Source organism: Canariomyces notabilis, assembly GCF_033297395.1.
Source record: "Canariomyces notabilis strain CBS 508.74 unplaced genomic scaffold N656scaffold_2, whole genome shotgun sequence".
In the NCBI taxonomy this organism is placed as follows: Eukaryota; Fungi; Ascomycota; class Sordariomycetes; order Sordariales; family Chaetomiaceae; genus Canariomyces; species Canariomyces notabilis.
Window position 1 is genome coordinate 2180433 of NW_027041824.1, and position 22118 is coordinate 2202550.

General features: G+C 53.4%; 9 protein-coding genes across 9 annotated transcripts; 4 read left to right on the plus strand and 5 right to left on the minus strand.

Annotated features, from left to right (window-relative positions):
- The first annotated feature begins 10 nt into the window (after positions 1-10).
- On the plus strand, positions 11-1556 carry N656DRAFT_775080 (uncharacterized protein). Its single transcript, XM_064814390.1, has 2 exons — positions 11-608; positions 713-1556. Exons 1-2 carry the CDS (start codon positions 388-390, stop codon positions 1266-1268), a joined length of 777 nt encoding a protein of 258 aa, XP_064674309.1. The 5' UTR covers positions 11-387; the 3' UTR covers positions 1269-1556.
- N656DRAFT_270513 (DNA glycosylase) lies at positions 1428-2813 on the minus strand. Its single transcript, XM_064809069.1, has 3 exons — positions 2776-2813; positions 2553-2692; positions 1428-2384 (listed from the first exon to the last, which is right to left on the minus strand). The coding sequence occupies exons 2-3, from the start codon at positions 2632-2634 to the stop codon at positions 1588-1590; spliced, it is 879 nt and encodes a 292-aa protein (XP_064674310.1). The 5' UTR covers positions 2635-2692; positions 2776-2813; the 3' UTR covers positions 1428-1587.
- A 223-nt stretch (positions 2814-3036) lies between these two features.
- Positions 3037-4995, plus strand: N656DRAFT_724409 (nucleotide-diphospho-sugar transferase; the record flags this gene model as incomplete). The annotated part of the gene is made up of 2 exons (XM_064812537.1): positions 3037-4874; positions 4936-4995. Coding segments are annotated over exons 1-2 (1473 nt in total), but the record flags the coding sequence as incomplete, so codon positions are not given.
- Positions 4996-5161: 166 nt separating this feature from the next.
- N656DRAFT_775081 (uncharacterized protein) lies at positions 5162-6455 on the minus strand. The gene is made up of 3 exons (XM_064814391.1): positions 6118-6455; positions 5886-6046; positions 5162-5768 (listed from the first exon to the last, which is right to left on the minus strand). Exons 1-3 carry the CDS (start codon positions 6126-6128, stop codon positions 5425-5427), a joined length of 516 nt encoding a protein of 171 aa, XP_064674312.1. The 5' UTR covers positions 6129-6455; the 3' UTR covers positions 5162-5424.
- A 249-nt stretch (positions 6456-6704) lies between these two features.
- On the minus strand, positions 6705-8766 carry N656DRAFT_746086 (uncharacterized protein). Its single transcript, XM_064812921.1, has 2 exons — positions 8076-8766; positions 6705-8006 (listed from the first exon to the last, which is right to left on the minus strand). Exons 1-2 carry the CDS (start codon positions 8511-8513, stop codon positions 7158-7160), a joined length of 1287 nt encoding a protein of 428 aa, XP_064674313.1. The 5' UTR covers positions 8514-8766; the 3' UTR covers positions 6705-7157.
- A 573-nt stretch (positions 8767-9339) lies between these two features.
- On the minus strand, positions 9340-10394 carry N656DRAFT_746089 (glutathione S-transferase; the record flags this gene model as incomplete). The annotated part of the gene is made up of 5 exons (XM_064812922.1): positions 9340-9555; positions 9643-9810; positions 9871-9928; positions 9992-10216; positions 10296-10394. The coding sequence occupies 5 exons, from the start codon at positions 10392-10394 to the stop codon at positions 9344-9346; spliced, it is 762 nt and encodes a 253-aa protein (XP_064674314.1). The 3' UTR covers positions 9340-9343.
- A 4105-nt stretch (positions 10395-14499) lies between these two features.
- N656DRAFT_700953 (glycoside hydrolase family 18 protein) lies at positions 14500-15779 on the plus strand (the record flags this gene model as incomplete). Its single annotated transcript, XM_064810908.1, has 4 exons — positions 14500-14679; positions 14732-14963; positions 15051-15619; positions 15690-15779. The coding sequence occupies 4 exons, from the start codon at positions 14500-14502 to the stop codon at positions 15777-15779; spliced, it is 1071 nt and encodes a 356-aa protein (XP_064674315.1).
- Positions 15780-17239: 1460 nt separating this feature from the next.
- On the plus strand, positions 17240-18768 carry N656DRAFT_775086 (uncharacterized protein). The gene is made up of 3 exons (XM_064814392.1): positions 17240-17304; positions 17500-18205; positions 18310-18768. Exons 2-3 carry the CDS (start codon positions 17569-17571, stop codon positions 18657-18659), a joined length of 987 nt encoding a protein of 328 aa, XP_064674316.1. The 5' UTR covers positions 17240-17304; positions 17500-17568; the 3' UTR covers positions 18660-18768.
- Positions 18714-21953, minus strand: N656DRAFT_775088 (glycosyltransferase family 90 protein). Its single transcript, XM_064814393.1, has 4 exons — positions 21787-21953; positions 21551-21711; positions 21334-21488; positions 18714-21272 (listed from the first exon to the last, which is right to left on the minus strand). Exons 1-4 carry the CDS (start codon positions 21807-21809, stop codon positions 18774-18776), a joined length of 2838 nt encoding a protein of 945 aa, XP_064674317.1. The 5' UTR covers positions 21810-21953; the 3' UTR covers positions 18714-18773.
- Positions 21954-22118: the final 165 nt, after the last annotated feature.

Consider the following 22118-nt stretch of genomic DNA (forward strand, 5'->3'; position numbering starts at 1 on the left):
CGATGAGCTTGGCGTAAGACTTTCTGGTGCCAATGTCATCATGGACCGGAGATCCGCCACTCAGGGTCTTCACTTGGCACACGCACTATCATAGCCAACTGCAACTGTATGATGTACAGTACTTTGTGTGATGGATTGCTTTGCCAAGGCGCGGGCTAACCAGCGTTTCGCCTTGCAGAAAATACTCTTAAGGAAGTCACTGACACGGAATGCAGATGCGACGGACTTTCCTCATATCACTACTCGCATTCGAACTCAGTTCATCGCCCCACTAGCCCTACATTCATCCAGGGTTTGTTTGAGCATCAACGCCAATTGATACATTGTCCATTGATTATTTTTGATTGATATTCTCAGAAAGAAGTTTCCCAAGCAACAGCCCCAATAATGCGATTTTCGCTTGCCCTGGTGGCGTCGACATTTGTCGCAGACGCGGCGGTCTGCGCTCTCGTTTCTCCCCCGGCCCCGGTTGCTGAGGTTGCGATACGTCAGCCCTCGCAGTACACACAGCGCGACGAGCCGTCAGGCGAAGAATTATGGAAGCGGAGAGGCGGCGGCGGAGGGGGTGGTCGCGGCGGAGGTAGTAGTGGAGGTGGTGGTAGTTCTGGGTACGTCATAACCTCTCGCTCTCTCTCTCTATGCTTTCCCTGGATCTTGCCGTTCCACACACCGCCTCGTCTATGATCAAGCGAAACTAACTCTTCCATATCAGGGGTCGTGGCGGCGGATCTTCTGGAGGGTCTAGTTTCAGCGGAGTGCGCCCATCGTATGGTGGCGGGAGATATTACGGCGGCGGCGCGAGCGTACCGTATAGATCCGGCGCCAGGTCTCCCGGTGGAATCGCGCCGGTCTTCCTCGGAGTAGGCCTACTCGCCTTCTGGCCCGGCCTCTGGCTTTACGGAGCCCACCTGTACTACCATCCTCACCCGTACAACTACTACAACCAGACCAGCCAGCAGAACGAGACAAAGCCCGTGATATGCGGCTGCGATCCCTACGAAGAGTGTGGCTGCGACACCAACAGCGACAGTCAGTTTATGACCGACCTGATCGGCAACGGCAGCTACAACGCCCTTAACCACACCCTGGTCACTGTCGCCGATGTGAACGGGACTAGTACCATTCTGATCAACGGCACGTTGCCCAATGGGACGGCTGAGGCTATGGAAGAGGGTTCAGGCGCCGCCGGCGGTTTGCAAACCCTGTTGCAGAATGTCGGGTGGTGGCCCGTCGTTGCGACGGTTGGCGCTATTATCTTCGCCGCCTGAGATGTGTTTTGACATCTTGGTTCAAGCTTGTGTTGCACAGCAGTTACGTTCCACGCTCAGTTGCGGTTTTGGCGTTTTTATGGCCTGGCTGATACCCAGTAACCGGGCCGGCGTTTCGGGGAGGTTCGTGTGAATGTTTGATAGCGGTCGGGTAGTTGCTCCGCTCTTCGGGTTGGTTAAGCGGTTTCTAGAGAGCAGCGATAGATAATCAATGAGATCATGGATGTATGACTAAACCTACCTTACATACAAGTGAAGCTCTGAAGAAATTCTGGTCTGAAGCGCACACTACGAAAACCGAACTTCCTTCGGTCCGTCCTCAAACCTCTCCCACGGTCGTGGCAGGGACGGTGACATTGGCAGTTGCTGCCGCTGCTGCTCGCTCAGCCCTCCTCTTGACGGCCCAATCCCCCAACTCCTTCCAGATCTCCTCTTTCTCCTTCGGCTTCAAGGTCGCGGCCAGTCCGCTCGTGCTGGTCGCAACAAAGATCCTGGCTCCCTTCCAATCCCCACTGTAATCTACACCTTCCACCTTGTCCTGCTCCTTCAGTGACCCACCCCCTGCACGCGGCAAGCCCATGTTCTCCTCTTCCGGCTGCCAACCATAGCGGAACTCGCTCGGCCTGATGGCCCTGCCGTGCCTGACGCGCCACAAACTCTCCCAAATGGTCTTGCCGACGACGCAAACGACCTCGGGTCGCCAGCGAGCAACCTTGGCCTCGAGGATGTCGACGCCGGCGTCCATCTCGGCGCTGCTCAGCTCGGCCCCGTTGCGGCTTGGCCGTGACACGATGTTGGTCAGCCCCAGCCCGTAAAGGGCCGGCATGGCCCGGTCCTCGGTCGGCGAGCACAGCCGCGGGGTGATGCCGGACGAGTACAGCAGCCGCCAAAAGAGGTTGGTCGGGTGCGCATAGGCGTGGCCCGTCCGCGCCGTCTGGATCCCCGGGTTCAGCCCGATGAAGAGGATCAGCAGGTTCGGCGCGATGGCGTCCGGCAGCAAAGGCAAGTGGGCGTATGTCGACGGAGGGGCATAGCCGGATTTTTGGCGGGGGCGTTTGGCGCGTGAAGTTGTGTTTGAGGTTGTGACTGTGCTGATGGTGGTTGAGGTGGAGGATCCTGGAGAGGAGTCACCATTGGCATCGGTGGCAATCAGAGCTAGGGCTTTGCGTTTGTTGGATGGCCGTGGTGAGGGAGTAGGCGACATGGGTGATTGCGCTGGAGGAGTTGCGGATGAGGTAGATAAGAGGCGGGGGCTTCGACGTGGACCGCTTGAGGTAGCTGTACCGTTGAACACGAAGTTTGAGAGCTTGAGACGGCCCTCAAAGGTCAGCTGCGGTGAGCTCTCCTCCGCCGTCTCAGATGTCATGGTTTAGGAATAACTAATGGAACATGTCACATCGCATCTGGGTTTTCAGTGCGAAATTCTGACAGATTGAGGAGAGTGAGAAGCTGAGAGTTGTAGTCTAGCGACCTTGATGCAGAGCGCAAACAAAGCAACTAATGTTACCGGTAGAGTGTTCAAGACCATCACCGTCTCAACTTCGCCTGCGAAGTCGGGTTGTTGCCAAGCTGGTCCGGGTTGCCACCCGGAAAAGCAACAAGGCACACCACGTGTAACGACTCCTCCTGCGGGATGGGCCGATGCAGCGGCTGACCGCTGAATGCTTCCGTTCGGATGTGTCTGATCCTGGCTTTGACGAACATCTGGGGTCTCGTACCGTCTATCAACCTGAAATCTGAGATCAGTAAGACAGCAAGACAATGAATCATGAATGCACTTCACCCGAAGCAATGAAGGTACCTCCCAGGTTGTTGAATGTTGCAGAAGAATAACCGACTCCCGTGGCTTGTTTCAGCGAATTGGATGCGGCAAGAGGGGCACACGGTGGGTCTCAACAATCTCAGCCTCTGAACAACCTGCGCATCCTTCCCATTTCCCAGGGACCGCTGGGCTGAAGCCGGCTGTGGAAGGTTATAGACAGGCGGGGACAGTGAAGTGCTTCGCCATGCTGGATTGCCGGCTTTAGGTTATAAAAAGATCCCACCCGCTCTTGATACGAGCTCTGATTGTTTTTCTGTAATTATAAGTATTCAACTTGAAGACAATTGAGCCAAGTTGCAGTCACGTTTTCGCTCAACCGCCAACTTGACCGGCTACCTAACAGCACGAAGTACCTAAACACACTACACACCATGGACGCAGTCAGTGCCCCGCAGGAGACCACCGCCGACCAAGTGTCACAACTACGGGACGAGTACACAAACGCAGGGCAAGGTCAAGTATTTGCCTTTTGGGACTCGCTCTCGAACGCAGAGAAGGCGTCGCTGTACTCGCAGCTCAAGGCGCTTCCCAAACCGGCCGAAATCAACAAAATCGCAACCCAAACCCTTGCGCCAGCGACCGATGATGGCGAGCCGTCGCTTGAACCCCTTCCGGAGTCGGCCAACGCAAGCATTATGGATTCCAAGCCCGAAGACATTGAGCGGTGGTACCAGTACGGTCTCGACCTGATTGCCGCAAATAAGGTTGCCGTGGTACTCATGGCAGGCGGTCAGGGCACCCGCCTGGGTAGCTCGGACCCCAAGGGCTGCTTCGACATTGGTCTGCCGTCTAAGAAGTCGCTGTTCCAAATCCAGGCCGAGCGCATCCGCAAGATCGAGGAGCTGGCGGCCCAGAAGGCCGGCGCCCGGGCCAAAGTCACCGTCCCATGGTATGTCATGACGTCTGGGCCGACCCGCGGACCCACCGAGAAGTTCTTCGAGGACCACAACTACTTTGGGTTGTCCAAGGAGAATGTCGAGATCTTCGAGCAGGGCGTCCTCCCTTGCATCACCAAGGATGGCAAGATCATGCTCGAGAGCAAGGCCAAGGTGGCTGTGGCGCCTGACGGCAACGGTGGCATCTACAAGGCTCTTGCAGTGTCCGGGATACTGGACAAAATGAAGCATCGCGGCATTGAGCACATCCATGCCTACTGCGTCGACAACTGCCTTGTGAAAGTGGCCGATCCCGTGTTCATTGGCTTTTCCGCATCCAAGAACGTCGACATTGCTACCAAGGTTGTCCGCAAGCGCAACGCGACCGAGAGCGTTGGTCTGATCCTGTGCAAGAACGGCCGGCCGGACGTGGTTGAGTACAGTGAGATCTCCCCGGAGATCGCGAGAGAGGAGGACCCCAAGCAGCCCGGCGTGCTCAAGTTCCGCGCCGCCAATATCGTCAACCACTACTACTCGTTCCGCTTCCTCGCCCACAGTGAAGAGCTGGCCGCGAGCCTCCCGCACCACGTGGCCCACAAGAAGATCCCCTTTGCCGACCCTCGAACCGGAGAAACCGTCAAGGCGACGGCAAATAACGGCATCAAGCTGGAGCAGTTTGTTTTTGACGTCTTCCCCAGGCTGGAGCTGTCCAAGTTTGCTTGCATGGAGGTTCGACGCGAGGATGAGTTCAGCCCGCTCAAGAACGGGCCCGGCAGCACCGAGGACAATGCCGTCACAAGCAGGCGCGACATCATGGCCCAAGGCAAGCGCTGGGTCGAGGCCGCGGGCGCCACTGTCGTTGGCGACGATTCCGAGGCGGGCGTCGAAGTGAGCCCCCTGAAGAGTTATGTAAGTGATCCTGGCAAATCTCTAAATACCGCTCGCCAAGCATGCTGACGAGCCTTTTTAGGGTGGCGAGGGCCTCAGGGAGTTTGCGGGCAAGCAGGTCCCTGCCGGTTCTCTTATTGAGGTTTGAGTATTGTTGGATGACAACTCGCAGCGGCGCTGGATCTCCCCTTGACGGGGAAGGAACTTTGGTGGGAAGGACTCGGGATACACAAAATATATACCGAAGCGTGTTGGCCGCATCTAACTGCGTGTATAACCGGCCACCTGACAGAACAGTCTGATGAGCGTGCAGTTTTATAGACTTAATTTGAAGCATGAGTACTGTATCGTACAACGTACCATTGAGAGAGCTCTGCTTTTTGCGCCATCTACAAGCCGTCTACTGACCGAACAGCAATGAGAATAAGCCTTGATGGCACCCGTCTTGACCCTCTAAACGCCTGGCATACCTCGCTCAATCAGCCCGTTAATCACGATATGTAATACCTAGTCCAGTACGCTCGGGCCACGTCCCTGAATTATATCCTCCCCTCCCTAACCAACAACCTCTTCATGAGCTATTCAGATAGCTGAGATAACAGTTCCAGCCAATGCTAATCACGTTAACAAACAACAGGCGGTAGTCGAGCGGCACGAGCTTGAAGTTGACCATTTGCACAAACGGCCAGATCATCCAGTTGGTCGTGAGCGCGCTGCTGTAGCTCTTGGCCAGCTTCTCCTGGACCGACGAGCCCTCGAGCACGGCCATGCTGCTGAGGAACACGCCGATAAAGGTCGGCGCAAAGACGAGCTGATCGCACGCCACCCGCGCCAGGATGGTCGCGTTGGCCGACCGCAGCTGGACGTTCCGCTGCAGGAACCTGAACCAGGTCGTTGCGGCGGGACCGAAGATGGCTGTTTGTAAATTTTTTTGTCCGAGTTTAGTGTATAGACCCGAAAAAAAAAATCCAGAGTTCGGGAAGAGAGAGAAGGATGAAAAATGATTAGGGGATGAGGAGGAAGGAAACGTACTACCACCATAGAGCAACATCCGTCCTGTGCGAGCAAACTCATGCTTCTCGATGCCCCTCTTCTCAACGAGCTGCTGTGAGGCGATGTCGCCTACCCCAAAGAGAATTGAAGTTGTTATCGCTGGAGTAAGGAGGGGTCGGGCCGCCATGCGGGCCTGGTACCTGGATGAGAGAACAGCGGTAAGCTGTGATTTTTCCTATGCCATTTTCCGGATTTGGATTGTGCTACTCACCAACCGAGCATCTTTGTGGTTTTGTTTAAGTATCGCTGTCTCAGTGAGAGTGAGTTGGCTCTTGGAATTGTCGTGTGAGCGCAACGGTTGATTGGATCTGAAAACCACTGGGGCAAGATGTAAGATGTGTAAAGTAAAATGTAAACCGAGAAATCTCTTTGCTGATTTGGTATGAGAAAACAGTTCGGGTTGTACTATTTCGCAATCCAATGGATGACAGGTTATAGATACAGCTCCGGAATCGCTGATACTGATTTGTTCTCCGGTCCAAGGACCCAAAGGTTCTTGCTATGCGTTGTCGAAGTTTCAGATAGCAGAGCTGGGGAATGAAAATCTGGAGTTCATCAACAAAACACCAAGGGAGGTCCCATCAACCTTTTCCCACACAGTCCTGATCGTCGCCAACTCATTGCCCCCTGCAGGGCACAGCGTCCACGAGACCTGCTGGACAGGAAAAACGGGTCCCGAACCGGGATCCTCCCGAACCCCAGCTGTCAGGGGTTCCGGCTCTCGGCCTTGGCTTATACAGAGTACATACAGTACATACAGTAAGGAAAAGTTAAGCCTCATTTCTGGAGTGGAAACGTGGGGGCACTTCGTTCATTACAAGTTATTATACATGTCGAAGATTCTGTATCCTCTTCTCGGTCCTTAAAAATGCTCACCAGGCAATGGTAAAGGAACCAACTCCTTCATACACAACAGAGTCTCGTCAACTGGGCCCGGCAAAGCAAACGGCAACTACAATACGTGGAGAAATTCCGGGCACCCGAGGGACCGGGGAGTCCCATCAAACCCCTCGGCCCGCTGATTAGAGTATACATACTTCATCTATCACGCTTCGCCCGAGGAGTCCCCTTTCTCACACCGACTTCACGGTAGCATGATTGCCTGGGCCCATAGTCCATAGGTTTTTGCTCTGAGTGGCTCATCGCTGGAGGCCGTAGACAGAAGTCAAAGGCCATCAATTCTCCTCAGTGGTTCTCTCTCCACATCTCTCCTCTCAACTCTGTAGCCCCACCTTGCCGTCTCGAGGCTCTTCATTGCCCCGAAAGTAGATACTCGACCGCGCCCTGAACACTGCCACCGCTGCGACGCAGCGCAGTAATGTTCCTCTCAAAATCAAAGAAGCCCATGTCATTGAGCTGCCGCAGTTGTTCAGCGTAGCGCTCCTCTGGCGGTCTATCGTCTGCTGGCGCAGGGGGGTTTGAGGGGTTTGAAGGCAGCGCCTGGCCCCACATCTGCGCAAACTGCTGTAAGGCTTCCGGAGAGATGGGTGGCAGCCCAAAGGGGTTGCTGGCGTTAGCGGCCTGGCCAGTTTGCCCTAGGCCGCCGAACAGAGCGCTGAAGGGATTGACGGGTGGATTGGCCCCCCCGGCTTGGGTGTTCGCGCTTGCCCCTGTGGGGCCGGCGCCTCCGGACGCAGCTGCAGTCTGCCCTGAAGGTGCCGCCGCTCCAGGCGCTGCGCCTCCACCGCCGAGGGGCCCGCCCATCCCCAGCGGCCCGAGGCCAAGAAGAGCAGCTAGCGGATTGGCTGGGGATGCGCCCTGGGCCTGGCTGTTCCCGGTCGCGGCTGAACCCTCGGACCGTGGCGCATCGGCAGGCGTGTTGTCTGTTGCTCCAGGAGCCGGAAAAGCCGAGGCACCGTCGCCATGGATAAGCCTCCGCATCCTTGCCGCCATCCGGATGGCTTCAGGATTCGTCATCATATTGCGAAAATACGGCGACTGAAGCATCTCGCGTGCATTGGGCATACCCGCTAGCACCGGGTTCGATCGGATCATGTAGTCGATAAATTCGGGATTGTTGAGCGCCTCGTTCATCGTCTGCGCGACCATCGGGTTTGAAAGTAACTCGGCCATCTGCTCCTCACTAGGAGGCGCACCCATCTACCGATTCCAGAATTAGCAACGCAATGGCTTAATTGCATGGCCAGGATTGGCCAAGGCTTTACTTACCCCTCCGTCTGCGCCAAAGATATCGGCGCTCGGCAAGTTGGCAAGACCGGCATACCTGGCGCCTGTGAGCCCAGCAAGCGGGTCGCTCGCACTGGTACCGGCTGCCATATTCTGAGGTACGGCCGCGGGCGTCGGGGCTGATGATGAAGCAGCAGCGGGCGGGGTAGGGTTGCTACGAGCGCTCCTCACCAGATGGACCGTGTTGTTGCTCTTGATCTTGTAAACGCTCAGGGCATCGGAGTCTTTCATGATCCGGCCGGAGTAGATGAGGCGTTGCCTCTCAACAGGGAGGTCCTCGTAGTCGGGCCCGGCCAGCATTGTCTTGAGGTCCAGAACGGTGGCCGACTCGGACATTGTGATAGCATGCGTCTTGTCCCCTACGGTTTTGACTTTGAAAGTAACCTGGGCATCGCTGCCCGTCTCGCCGCTCTCGGCCATGTTGCGCAGCGCTGGGTTGAGGGCGCTTGGGATGGCGACTAAATATTGCAATGATGCTCGATCCCGGGGTCGACGATGATCAATTCTCAGAGATGGCACGCGCAAAGAGTACTGTCTCCCTCGATACTCAGGAATGCGTTGCTGCAAACTGTTCCGACAGATTGAAGGCGGTTGGTCGTTTGCGAGTGGTCGATGGAACAGATAGATGTCGGTGGAATTGCCAAGCCGAAAGAGGGGAGGTTCGGATGTTTGGTAAGAGCGCAAGTGATTGCGGCTACCTAACAGGTGGCGGGCTAGATTAGATAAGGACCCCGCTACAGATGTACGGAGAATTACTGTATGCAATATTCAACTTACAGCTGACTCCCGCTCTCATGCAACTTGCCAAATTGTGAACTTCAATCTTCAACTAGGTGTGATTTTCACTTCCCGAATATGACTGCACAAGCGATCAACAACCGCACAAAAGCCGCTTTATCTACAGGGCCTTCAAGCAGATGCTCGAGACAGAATACCGTTACAACTAACGGTCTTTGGTGTGTCAATCCAAGCAAAAATACATGGCAGTGCTTGTGAGATGATTCATGATGACAGCGATTGAAAGATCTCTTTCAGATTGACTCCTGAATCACTATTGCCAAAAACCTCCGGTATCAGTTGTCACGGTGCTTCACCGAACTGTGGGGCCGTGGTCGCGGTCGGAAAGGACAACCTCCAGTGTCGTGTTGAGAACGTTACCTACACAGTTAACACTCATATGTGATTGTTCACGGCAACTGTGATAGCGATCGGCTAGTTCATCAACTGAGCCCCCCCCCCCCCCCCCGAGATCATTCAGCATCGCGCTTCATAGCCTCCTGAACCCAAACCGACCTCTCCCTCCCAATCTTCTTCAGTTCTTCATCCGGCAGCTCGTTGAGCTGAAGGTAAATATGAGGATTCGGCACGTTACGACCCTTCTCGAACCCAGGACGCCCAAGGAGCCTGTACATCCACTCTTTAACGTGAGGGAACTCGCCAATCTGGGATAGACCGCTATACTCTGCAGCGAGCCTTGATTTAGTCCCTTTCGTATATAGACGGTGGTGGGGGGGCGGAGAGGCAGGGGAGTTGGGTTTGAAAGACCTACTGTACGCGGTGGTCCATGGCCAAATAGCAATGTCGGCGATGGTGAGATGATCACCTACGAGGTATCCGGAGGGATTCTTGGCGAGTGCCTTGTCCATGGTGCGGTAGAGGCGGCGTGTTTCGTTGACGTAGCGCTTCAAGGCGTATGGATAGTCGCCGAAAGCGGACACTGTGTGATTCAACCCAGGTCAGTGAACGCTGTTTCACCTCCCATCGCGGTAGAACATACTCTCAAAGTGGTTTGCCTGGCCTTGCATAGGGCCGAGGCCGCTCACCTGCCAAAAGAGCTATCAATGTCCCTGTTAGAAATGCTATTTTTCAGTTGAGGCATGGGAATGTCACCCATTTACCCAGCATGTCATCTCCCAGTGCTCTTTGGTCCCACGGGGATACGAGATCTTGTGGTCCCCATCGTACCGGTCCACAAGATTCTGCAAGATGGCACCGCTTTCCCAGATTGTGAGCTGCTGGCCATTCTCGTCCGTGTCGACAATAGCTGGGATGCGACCGTTCGGGTTGATGTCGAGGTACCACTGCTCTTTCTGCTCATGTTCAAAGAGCTTGATTGGACGTACCTGCATGCGGAAACTGTGTCAGGAATTTCTGTTCCTTTTATTTCTAAGGGGGGATCTGGGGCGGTGGTGGGATTTGTACGTTGTACTTCAAGCCCAGTTTCTCGAGGGCAATGGAGATCTTGAGAGGATTGGGAGTGCCCTCGCAGTAGAGTGTAATGTTGTGCTTCTCTGTGCTCATGGTGGGCAAAGGTTGAGTAGGCTGTTGGCGCAATATATGGAACGGAGTTAAAGCTGTGCAACGTTCAAGTCGTGCAGGAGGAAGCCAATAGTGATATTCCAAGTCGTGATGGATCTACTTTTCACGTTTTGACCCTTCACATTCACGGCGGTTCTCTCTTGTATTTATACACTTTGGATCCCTTATGATCATGATTAGCTGGCAAGCTGAACAATCACACTGACCGTACATAGGTGACAGTCCATTCTACCCTGTGCCTAGGAATAAAGCTTACCCGGAAAGGAGGGCGTTGACGAATGGATGGAAGTTTACCCCTTCTTTTACCCAAGCCATTCCAGTATAGCAAGCCATCAACGCACCGCTTAAACACGTTGAGCGGAGTGTTAACTTTTTTTCAATCATTCAGAATGTTAGCGGCTTACAAAGAAAGCCGCTCCTTCCATTCAAGAGGGCTATAGTGTATACACAGTTCCTTACCACCTTATAGGAAAGAAACCGTCCATAATCGGGCACCTTCCTATCTCAAGCAACTAACCACGAATAAGCCACCTACTCCCGTCATTTTGAATGAGATGTCCACACCCTGCTCTGGAATCATTCGTTCCTACAAGTAGAAGTTTCCCACCATATTTCTTTGCAAGGTGATCATGAACGCCGCCTGAACACTACGTTAACGGCTCGTGGAACCCACCCGTTGTATACCTAGTAGGTAAGAGCGATTGCTAAGTCTCTCGGTTTCGACGTTGCCTCAACAAGATCATGGTATACCAAAGCAGCTTAGGCAAATGGACTCCTTTTGCACATTACATCCACTTTGTGCAAATCATACCAAGGACTAGGTTGGAATGCATACCATGTAAGCCAAGTCCGACGTCGACGGTGTAACTTGCGCTGTTGATTTGAAATCATCCGTTGATTTGAAACCATCCATTGATTTGAGATCATCCCTTAAGGGAGCATAGCTGGGTACTAGGAGCGGTTCATACACAGCTCACCAGGCTTGAGCCATTCATGAGCCGCTCAACGGGCTAGGCCAGGGATAATTACAGGATTTGAGACACTTCAAATTGATGAGCCGCTCATCTAGGTAAACAAACGGTCAATAAATGAACCCCGTCTCATTGTTATTGAGACCCTACGTCGTCAGTGAGCAGCTCAGTCCCTGTAAGCCGTTCAAAGATTTTCATATCGCCCGGCATCTATACGTAGTTCTTAGGCAGAGCTAAGATAAATCTTGTCTTTTCATCCATTGAAGGATCCCAATCCTCCAACTTCAACTTAGAAAGAGTAAGGCCCCGAGTGTCTATCCCTCTCCCTAGCTAAGGTACTAACAACTTTCAGTGGACTTTGCTGGCACTGGTTTGCTACAATGTAAGCTCTACCTTTGGCGATCAATCAAGTGAGAAGAAACCATGCAGCTGAAGTTTACGATCACCTTTACCGGCTGGACTTTGACCAGGCGATGATCCATGTGAAGGGCATGTGGATGGTGATTGCGGCATCTCTACTAGTACCTTGGAGGCTAACTAGGACTTGATGCTCTTGAATCATTTTATGCAGTGATACTACGGCGTGGCGATACCAATAGCCTACCTCTGATGCAATTGCCAGGGATTTTGTTACAGACACAAAGAAATCACTTTAGGGTTGGCATTACTGCAGCATTGCTCCACGAGCCCAAACCCATGTTACCATTATCAGCTCCCATGCCCAGCGCCAGTGTATTCTTAGGTTGACTCGATCCAGAAACGCTGCGCGCTCCACTACTCAGCGTTGTCAGCGACAAAAGCACATAGAATATGCGTGCAAAAGGGGTTGAACCGAGACGAGAATCACCATTGCTGACAGGGTCAGACCGTGAGAGCAGCGAATGGAGATGATAAACTAACAGCCTCACTAAACAGAGTTGCGAATCGGTGTCAAGCAGCTGTATAAACAAAGCTGGAACAAGTTACAAGATACTGTTACTATGGTATGTGGAATCATCTAACTAAAGGGGCTGTGATGTAAAGATGGGGGTTGTTGTCTATGAAGGATCATGTGCGGAAGGGAAAGCTACAATTGCCCAGATTTTGGTGATAATTACTCCGTACATACACTACCAAGTACCAACTGTAACTGAACTGACACAGGAACCTAAAACAACCTAAGGGTTGACAAGTGGTGGAAGCACCTCAGTTGAGTACATGAAATTGGCAGTATCTCGGTCCTTCATTGTGAGGGGACTCTTGCCTAGGACTGTAACGGAAAACGTACTTTGATATGAATCAACAAGAGTCTCTGTCTAGGCGCTGAAATTAACGACGTGTAACAATACACATATTCCGTAAGCCATGATAGCTCCGGAGTACCGTATAATCTCGCGAGTTTGGGAAATTGCTTGCGGGTCTGGCAGTAGCCATGCAGCCAATTGAAGCATGCTGTCTCGACGACTTTGGTGTCTTCTTCGCTGAAGCTTTGGTGTATTCATGGCCCGAGCTTTGTTCTTTAAGAGCTTCCATTGGTTCCATTTCTACTGTCAGGCCCGCAAGCAATTTCCCAAACTCGCGAGATTATACGGTAGTGTTGTTACCTTACAGAGTAATACAGTAGTCGTTACCGGTTCACAAGTGGATTGATTACTAAGCTGTTCAACCTAACCTCTGGCTGGCACGACCGGAATGCTGAGTTGGCAGTTCTTGCTGCCTCCTGCTGCTGCCCATCGCAACTTCCAGATTCCTTCAGATTCCACTGCAAGAAAGCGAGCCGGTTCTTTGCCAGATTTCCTCACAACTCTGATTCAACACGCTCAATGTCTGAGTTATAGACTGATCAGCAGGAGTCGACTGCTTCCACAGCAACCATTCGCTTCAGCCTTTCGTCTTGCAGTTCACCTCTCCTTCGTCCTTTGTCTTAGCTGTTCGTGCCAAGCGGATTATGACAAGTTGGTTCTCTATTTGCAATCCCTTGTCAATTAGCGTTCGGGGCTTTCATGATCGTTGCATTCATCAGTTCTATGCGGAGATCAAGACGCGCATTGTGTCTCCTTTTGTCTTGAGCTTCCGGCATCCCGGTCCGGCGTTGAGTACAGAGACGAGACCGGAGATACAATGGCGGAAACCCAGCCGCTACACTAGTATTGGAAGCTGTATTCGACTTATACCTCCTGATTCCTCCATTTTCACAAACATCTACGTTGCTCACTGACCGGATTCGGGTTCACGTGTTCCCTTTTCCGGCACTGGGGTCCAATCAAGCGCTTATACCTGCCACCACCCTCTTCGTTGTCCAAGCCCTGTCCTGACGCTGGGCCTAGATGAAGGGTCGATTGGGTGGTAATCTTAGACCGCCATCAGGAGCCGTTGGTACGGGAGCACTGGAGCGGATTCCGATAACCACGCCTGCAACGAGTGACTGGCGCAACCCATGGTCACTGGCGAGCGGCTTCTGGGTAATCCATCCCTCCTCAAGGGCCAGAAAAACACGATACACCTCTCTCCGGCCACAGCTGTCCCGAATCGTGACATTCTGGCCCAACACAAATACTGTCGACAAGGCCAGTGAAGTTCCCTTTTCTTCCGGTTGCATTGTCCGCTGGCTGCCCGGCGACGAGTCTTCATCTCCTAATGGCCCGTCTTCCCCTGATCGATCGATACATCACATACACATACCCTGCTTCGCCCACTATGAGCCCTTGCCAGCAACCATTATGTCATACAGCGGTTGTTTCTCAAGCTTCGAGCCTTAAGCCGTTTCGTTCTTCTATGCCCGCTTCTGAGCCCCACCAGCTCGGGCATCTCGGCCGCTCACCTCCATAGTCGTCCTGCCGAGTGTTGTTTTGAAAGCATGTATAAACGCACGGCGTGTGAGATTGCTACTTGTGCCCGTGTCCCCTTGATGCCCGACCAGCATTGAAGACACATCAGTCCGATGTGAGTTGGCACAAGCCCTTCTCCGAAGACACTAGATATTTGGGCGCCGTCGCCAGCGACTCAAGCGGGTCACTGATCACCTCTGCTTCCCTTCGTTCCCCAATGAGCTTGGCCAACCAAGGTGTCGATTCAGTCCAGATTTTTGATCTCTATTCTGTGTTCCTATTGGTCCCTCGCATACTATCTCAAGCACCATGTCCTCGTCAGTACGCAGGTCGCGCATGGCAAGCGCCTTCAACGTCATGTATACGAATGCCGTATACTGGCCTAACCACAGCATCTACAACGGAAACACACCCGCTGACCTCAACTACGGTTGCATAAACCGAGTCTACTACGCTTTCGCCACTGTGACGGTGGATGGAGGTGTATTCGTTAGTCCGCTTGAGATCTGTTGTCATGGCCGCTTTCAATAACACTGGTTAGCTTAGCGACGAGTGGGCAGATGCCCGAGCACCTTGTGACGGCGTCCAAGGTGCCTTAGGGTCCCTGATGCACCTCAAACAGAGATATCCTCATCTGCAAGTTGTGCTGTCGATCGGCGGCGGCGCTTCGAGTGAGACATTCCCCGTCGTGGCATCCAACGCCATCCTGCGGGACAACTTTGCACGCTCTGCTCGAGGTCTAGTCGAAGCATCGGGCCTCGATGGCATTGACAGTAAGACTTCACCAAACCCAAGATAAGCCTCCATTGCGGCTTGCCTTCGTTGCCCGGCACTTCTCACCGGTTGCTGACTGATTCTAGTCGTCTGGGAATACCCCTGCACCCCGCAACAAGGGAATGACTTCCTTGCCCTGCTTGCGGCGATCCGCATTCATCTTCCGGAAGACCGCTTCCTGCTCACGGCCGCTCTCCCGGCTGCTAGGCCTGTCCTCCAAACCATCGACCTCCGGCGCGCAGCCGAATACCTTGACGCTGTCAATCTGACAGCCTACGACTTCTACGGCCCTTGGACCCACAGGACTGGCCACCATGCCCAGCTTTACTCGATGGTCAAAGACGAGCCGTCGGTCGCGTCTGGGGTACACTATCTCATGGCTTCTGGCGTGCCGGGCAGAAAGATATTGATTGGGATTCCGCTGTTCGGCCGGAGCTTCCTCCATGTCAGCGGGCCCGGTCACAAGAACCGAGGTGCTGGTGGACAAGACGGCTTGTTCGAGTACAAGCAGCTTCCAAGAAGAGGCACTAAGGAACTGGTGGACAAACGCGCCGTCGCCGCCCAATGCGTCGGTGGAGACGGTGGTTTTGTCACGTACGACAACCCAGACACAGTGAGGGTCAAGGCAGCCTTTTGCAAGCAGAAAGGCCTCGGAGTACGTCCAGAATGCCACTCCTATCGCTCGTTTTGTCGGGCATACTAACCGCAGTTTGACAATGGTTCAGGGATTGTTTTACTGGAGCGCGCCGTCTGATGCCAAGGACAGCAAAAGGAGTCTTATCACGACAGGATTTAAGACGCTGCATAGCTCCTGAGAAGAAAGGCATCTGGCAGCAGCAGCATTACAAGGGCTGTATCCACTGATGCGGCTCTGATGGGTTTCGATTCTCAATTGGCTACGGGATGACTTCCGCCCAACGGCGCTCTTCTTTCTCCACCCATCACAGTACCCTGTTTCTTCTTCTCTTCAGGGGCCAAATCCGACAGGACCGGTCTGTCGTATCCTCGACGGCTTGATGGCGTATTTGCTTGATGAACAGAGCGTCAAATGGGTTACTTGGTACATAGAAACGGAGTTCAAAAGCGGGCACTACTTTTCTAGACAACATTTTTTTCCATCTTCATTTCATCTTTTACGACCTTTTCTTATGAGACAACAGGATCGCTTGTATGACAACAATATAGAAAGAGGCCAAAGCAACATTGGCGTTTGCATCAGGGTACACTCTACGGATATGAATGTCACTCGGGGCATGAAATTGACATTGGGCTGTTGTGGAGAGTTGGTATGGCATTAAGTTCTCCATGTTTGACCTGATGTTGAAGTTCACAGGTCGTGACTTGATTCTCTGGTATTACCATTATCAGGTCTATTTCCTGGCATACTCGGACTCGTGCTACCGTGCGGTGCCGGCCGGTAATCAGCATGGTGGTAGTGGCGACCACCGTGGACATGTACGACGGTGAGCCTAAGCAGGTACTGTACCACGAATATATCCGAAATAAGAGAAGGCACACGAGGCAGCATGACACGACATGGGGAAACGAGGCCCAATGGCATCGGCCCAATTCCTGAGCCAATTCGCTGACCATCATAGTGTGTGTGACTCGAGTCTGGAATGGACATCCCTTGTTGGTACTGCCACGTCTCCTTCCAAAGGGCAGGGCGCCAGAAGGACAGGTGAAGAATGAATAACGTTGCCATGTGTTACAGAGCTTTGTTTCTCTGCTTGATACCCAGTCTAGGTTCTTATCGATTCTGAGATCCAGGGCAAAAGGGAGTTGTCGAAGTTGGGTTAAAGATGTAGGTACTTGTACCAGGTCTATGGTATGCATTGTATGTATGTACACACAGTGCCTACCTTATTCTACAAAATGGCCATGTATCCCCTGACCGGGACGACAGAATGTACAACCCCTCAACCAGCCAAGCGGACGGCTCCAAATTCTTTTTGTACGCTGTGTTACTACGACTACATACCGCGAGGAGTTGGGCTGGTGTTGCACACAGAACCCTAACCTTGACGAAGAAGAATGATGGTAAAGACGTCATAAGGTCGGGCAGCGTGATGATCTGCATGTGATTGCAGACTCAATTCTCGAAGCAGAGGTCCAAATGTGGACGGACGGGTATACAGCGGTAGACGGAAATGTCAATTGTCAACAGTCGGCGGTAGAGCCCCCTTTCTGCGGTAACCGTTTTATCCTGAGCTTACATATGGTGCTTAGCGCGGCTAGCGTTCCATCCGCTGCCCCTTTTGTTCCGTACTTGGATCCTGATCATTACCTTACATACATACGGAGTAGACGCAGTCAACATTCACTATCCTCTGTGTAAAGGTAACGCCTGAAGATGATCTCGTGTTGCGTTTTCTAGCTTTGCTCTTCGAATTGGCCCCTCTCAGAGATTGTAAACACAGAACTTGGTGCCCTTTTTTTCCACCCTTTATGTGTCACACAATCTTGCAGAGTCACAGAGTCATACCCCGCTCATCAAACAACTGATTCATTGATTCACTCATTCACTTACACTAGGTATATCCGTGCCCGTATTCACGATAGCCCTCACCATCTCACAATTGCCACCCCCAAAATCCGAGAAAAATGACCGACTCGGCCTCTTACCTCGTCTGCCCAATCTGTGGCACACAGCACGCCACACCGGACCGTTCCGCGCTCCCCAGCTGCTTCATCTGCGATGATCCACGACAGTATACCCCGCCGTCTGGCCAGACCTTCACCACCCTCTCCGACCTCCGCAACTCGGGTACTTACCGCAACGAATTCCTCCCCGTCGACTTATCGGACTCGGACTCTTCCAACCGGAACCTGAACAACCCCTCCGGTTCCTCGGGCACCACTGGCAGCAGCTGCCTCACGTCGATCGTTACCAAGCCCAAATTCGCCATCGGCCAGCGCGCCATCCTGGTCCGGACCCCCAGGGGCAACGTCCTGTGGGACTGCGTTACGTATCTTGACGAAGCGACGGCCGCCGAGATCCAGGGGTTGGGGGGTCTGAAGGCCATGGTCATCTCGCACCCGCACTTTTACTCGGCCCACCTGGAATGGGCTGAGCGCTTCGACTGCCCCGTCTATCTCAGCGCCGAGGACAAGGAATGGCTCGCGCGGCGGAGTGATAAGCGGCAGGTCTTTCTCGACCAGACGGAGAACAGGATTGAGATTGATGGGCAGGATTCCGGTGTCAGGGCCATCAAGCTCGGGGGACACTTCCCCGGGAGTTGTACGTCTCCTTTTCCATACCCCCTTTTCTCCTAGCATTATCATGGTGATGTTTTTTGCTTCTTGTTGTGGCTTCAAAGCGTTGACTTACAGCGTCTCATCAAGTGGTCCTTCTCTACGAGGGACATCTCCTGACGGCTGACACGCTGCACATGACGCCGTCCGGGTTGGCCAATTGGAACATTGACGCCCTGGGCAGGCCGAGAGAACGGCCCAAAGGCGTGAATACATTCTGCTTTATGTGGAGCATTCCAAACCAAATCCCCCTGAGTCCCAGCGAGATGGCGCGAATGTGGGGCATTCTCCGGAACTATGACTTGAAGAGCGCCCATGGCGTCTTCGTCGGTTCGGACATCGAGGACGGCCGTATCAAGGAGCGGGTGCTGGAGAGTATGCAGATACAGACCAGGGCCATGGGCTACGCCGAGCATCCATTGTTGTTCGAGGTGGTATAGGCCTGGGCTGAGTTGGTTGTAACTTGAGGACAAGGACATGATACAGGAACGCCTGCGGCAAAGAGTCTATAAATCTAAAACCTTATTAGAACATGCTGAAAATCCCGAACATCTCTATAATACATAGCCAAGCTGGTCTCGATCGTCACTAGTGATGCGTCCCCATTCTAGTAGGACTCGAAACCAGTATATCTCCACATCCTCTCTCCGCAGAGCCTTGCTGGCCCAGATCCTCCCCTGGTCAGCAATCCATTGCGCGTTATCTTGTCGCCCTACAATCTGGATTCCTTTCCCATTCGACTCGGGATTGTCCTTGCCCTCATGAATTCCAACAAAGTACGCCAGCGTGCTGTGCAGTGCGTGGAAGCGCAGGTCGATAGGGACAAAGTGGACCCATGGCATCATTCGCTCGCTATACCAGTGCTTGAAGATGGTCGCGTAGAATGGGACACTGTTGGAGGAGAGGACCGCTGCAAAATCGCGCGCGGGGCCAGAGTCTGTGTCCATGACCAGCACATATTGGTGCCTTAGAGGTTCTGCGTCGGGTTTAGTCTGGAATTCGCCCGCAAGAGCGGCGCAGCCGCCGTCGCTAGGAGCTTTGCAGGCGCTGTAGTTGCTGAACGCGATGTCCATGGGCAAAAGGGCATTCAGGCGGGCCGTCGGTACTCGCTCATAGACAAATTTGCCCCCGTTTCCCGAAACCGGCAGCACAAGGGTAGTCATGTCAGAGCCGGTGGCATTGTTGACGGTATGGACGAGCCGCTCCTGGTGACCGCCGCGCAGCAATTCGGGCGCAGAGTTGCGACGATCTACTTTGCCGCGCCAGAACAACGTCTTCCATTTCATTCCAAACCCTTCGGTGGTGGGCTTGGGTCCCTTGGCAATCCGGAATAGCGGTATCAAAATGTCGCTATAGCTGTCGGTTTTCGCCATGCTGAAAACGGGGAGCAGCTCCTGAGTGGGGGGCAGGTCTGGAGGCGTCATGTAATAGCTGTGCAAACAAAGGAGATCCGATTGATGGCACAGCTCTTGGGAAAGGGACCAGTCGCCTAGATATTGGCCATTGGAGTGTGGTCTGATGCAAGTGGTGCAGATGTCCCGGATATCCCAATGGGCCCCTGACCGTCCCTTGGTCCCGGCAGGGCAGGTCAGAGCCGTCATCTCCCGGAGCGCCGTCACTGACGTAGAGTCCCATCCGCCTGTAATCGTATCATGAACGGCAAGCTGAGGTATAGGCATCTCGCCGCGGGAAGCATCAGTGGCTGTGGGAAGCAGCTTGGTTACTCGTCTTCGCCTTCCAGCTTTTGTAAATCTCTGAATATCACGCCACGGCGCGAGCACGCGTGGGCGCTCAGCCATGTTGATAGCGAGCTCCATATCGGGCAGATGTTCCACGAATACCTCGATTAGCTCAACTAGTTTATCCATTACGGATTTGTGGGGATTCGCCGGAGGGAGATTATGTTCGGCTTTGCCGTTCTGGATTTTGAGTAGAGCCATGTCCGGGTTCTCCGCGGCCCGGCGAACATCTTCTCTGATCTTCGATGGCGATATGCCCCAGAAAGGCGACAAGTCCTTTTGCATCTGGGCAAAATGATCTATTATCACAGAGTGGCGCTCTTTGGCAAAGTTATACCACTTGTCAAAGTTTGGAGGTGGGTCTCTGCCGTCGTGGCGCTCTCTGTATTCTCGAACAGCGGCCTGTAACGAGTCGCTGGAACTCGCGTGGATCAGCCATCTGTCAGCCTCGACCCGGGCATCGTAGATTTGCTTGGATAATGGGTGCGTATCGAACACATGGTTTGCAGAGATGGGCGTGTATATCGAGGCCGTAATAACGAGGACGAAGAGGAGGAAGACCACGAGCGCGCGGGGTACCAAGACGACAGTGCGTATATTGTTGGCATAAACAAAAAACATAAAGCCGACACAGATAAGGAGAAGGGAGATGTAGGTGCTGGAAGGCGAGGGGTTCTCCCAAGTTCCAGTCAACCGCGTCTGGTTGACTGCCAGCAGCAGTCCGGAGAGAAAGCTGATGATGCCGACGATGGAGAGTGGGCTTCCTTCAATGGCGAGGAGGCTAGTGGAGATGAGAAAAGCAGACAAGACAAGGCCGTCGATGACGACGTCGAACAGGTATAATGAGCCTATACCCTTGAAACGATGGGCGACTGGATTGGCTGGCATGAGCACGCTGGAAGAATACGTCAGGAACACGGTGCCCAGCGATGACGCCAGGAGGATGCTGCTCAAAGCCCTCAGCCGAAGTTTAGTCGTCCGGGTCCAAGCGAGGACACGCCACAGCAGAATGGCAATCGTAGCATCCAGGAAGAGCCCGAGCCATTGGAAGAAAATCACAAGGTATCTCCCGTCATGGCTCGAACAAAAGAAAGTAGACCGAAGAGGTTGCGAGGAGGCAAGATAAGCGCCCCAAGAGAGCAACAGGATACCAATGGTAAGGGAGGATTTTGACTCGGAAAACCAGATGCCCAGGGCTTCAAAGATGGTCAAACCGGGGTCGTCAGGATCCGTCTCGTCGTCGTCACTTGTGCGGAGTCGCGTCCTCCGACCTGGCATGAGCTCGTAGAGAAGGATCAACAATGGCAGGAACGCCTAGAAGGAGTTAGCAGAAGGGCCGCTCGTCGTATATAGTGGTCAATGGGCACAGGCTCACCTCGACTCCTGGCTGGGAACATTGTAGGTCCAATGACACGCGGTGGAAGAGCTCGAGGCGCACAACAACGCAGGCAACCAGGCCAGGAAGAAAGAACCTCCGCGGCTTTCGGGGAAGGGGTGTGCGAGCGCCCTTCAATGGCCCCGGCTCATCGTCTGGCGGCGGGAGGTTAGTATCAGGGAACCAAATGACCCGAGCGGTTGAATTGATTTCTCACCAAATCTTCCATTTGGCCCCGGAAGCCAGGCCGCACAGAAACCGGCCAAATAACATGCTCCCGCGGCGACGATGAAAACAAGGATGGCTGACACCCTTGGCCGCTCAATGGTTTGATGGTGTTCAAGATTGTAGGCGAGCCAGAGAAAGGAAGTAACGGCACTAGGAGGCTAGGGTTAGTGATGTGTGAATGATGGCTTAATGCTTATCGCTCAGCGCGTCTGGGGACTTGATTACCATAGCGCCGCCAACTGGGACATATCGTAGGTGGATTAAAGTTGCTTGAAATGCATCAATTCAACTCAGTGCAGAAGCAGGAGAACTAAAGAGTGACTCTGAAGAAAGATTTTGTTTGATATCGTGCCAACATGGCAGGCAGATCTCGCTTCAACATTAGAAAACGGCCCTCCCCCTATGTCAAATCCGCGCTGTAATTTACTGTACGTATGGTACAATACATACAGGGGTATTGTAGTTTATTTTCAATACGGATCGGTGCCTGCAGGAGATGACGTTGGACCGTTGGGTACGGAGTAATTAATCTCTTAATTTAATCATGAACTTAAGGT

Excerpts from the sequence above, each read along its gene's own strand:
- N656DRAFT_775086 (XM_064814392.1), top strand. The coding sequence starts at position 17,569 with ATGACCGACTCGGCCTCTTACCTCGTCTGCCCAATCTGTGGCACACAG. Across the intron at positions 18,206-18,309 it reads GGGACACTTCCCCGGGAGTT|TGGTCCTTCTCTACGAGGGA; the intron begins GTACGTCTCCTT and ends CGTCTCATCAAG.
- N656DRAFT_775080 (XM_064814390.1), top strand. The coding sequence starts at position 388 with ATGCGATTTTCGCTTGCCCTGGTGGCGTCGACATTTGTCGCAGACGCG. Across the intron at positions 609-712 it reads GGAGGTGGTGGTAGTTCTGG|GGGTCGTGGCGGCGGATCTT; the intron begins GTACGTCATAAC and ends CTTCCATATCAG.
- N656DRAFT_775088 (XM_064814393.1), bottom strand. The coding sequence starts at position 21,809 with ATGTCCCAGTTGGCGGCGCTATG. Across the intron at positions 21,712-21,786 it reads TCCCAGTTGGCGGCGCTATG|TGCCGTTACTTCCTTTCTCT; the intron begins GTAATCAAGTCC and ends CTAGCCTCCTAG. Across the intron at positions 21,273-21,333 it reads GTTCCCAGCCAGGAGTCGAG|GCGTTCCTGCCATTGTTGAT; the intron begins GTGAGCCTGTGC and ends AACTCCTTCTAG.
- N656DRAFT_270513 (XM_064809069.1), bottom strand. The coding sequence starts at position 2,634 with ATGACATCTGAGACGGCGGAGGAGAGCTCACCGCAGCTGACCTTTGAG. Across the intron at positions 2,385-2,552 it reads CTCAAACTTCGTGTTCAACG|GATCCTCCACCTCAACCACC; the intron begins GTACAGCTACCT and ends ACTCCTCTCCAG.
- N656DRAFT_746086 (XM_064812921.1), bottom strand. The coding sequence starts at position 8,513 with ATGGCCGAGAGCGGCGAGACGGGCAGCGATGCCCAGGTTACTTTCAAA. Across the intron at positions 8,007-8,075 it reads TCTTTGGCGCAGACGGAGGG|ATGGGTGCGCCTCCTAGTGA; the intron begins GTAAGTAAAGCC and ends TGGAATCGGTAG.
- N656DRAFT_775081 (XM_064814391.1), bottom strand. Across the intron at positions 5,769-5,885 it reads GATGTTGCTCTATGGTGGTA|CCATCTTCGGTCCCGCCGCA; the intron begins GTACGTTTCCTT and ends ATTTACAAACAG.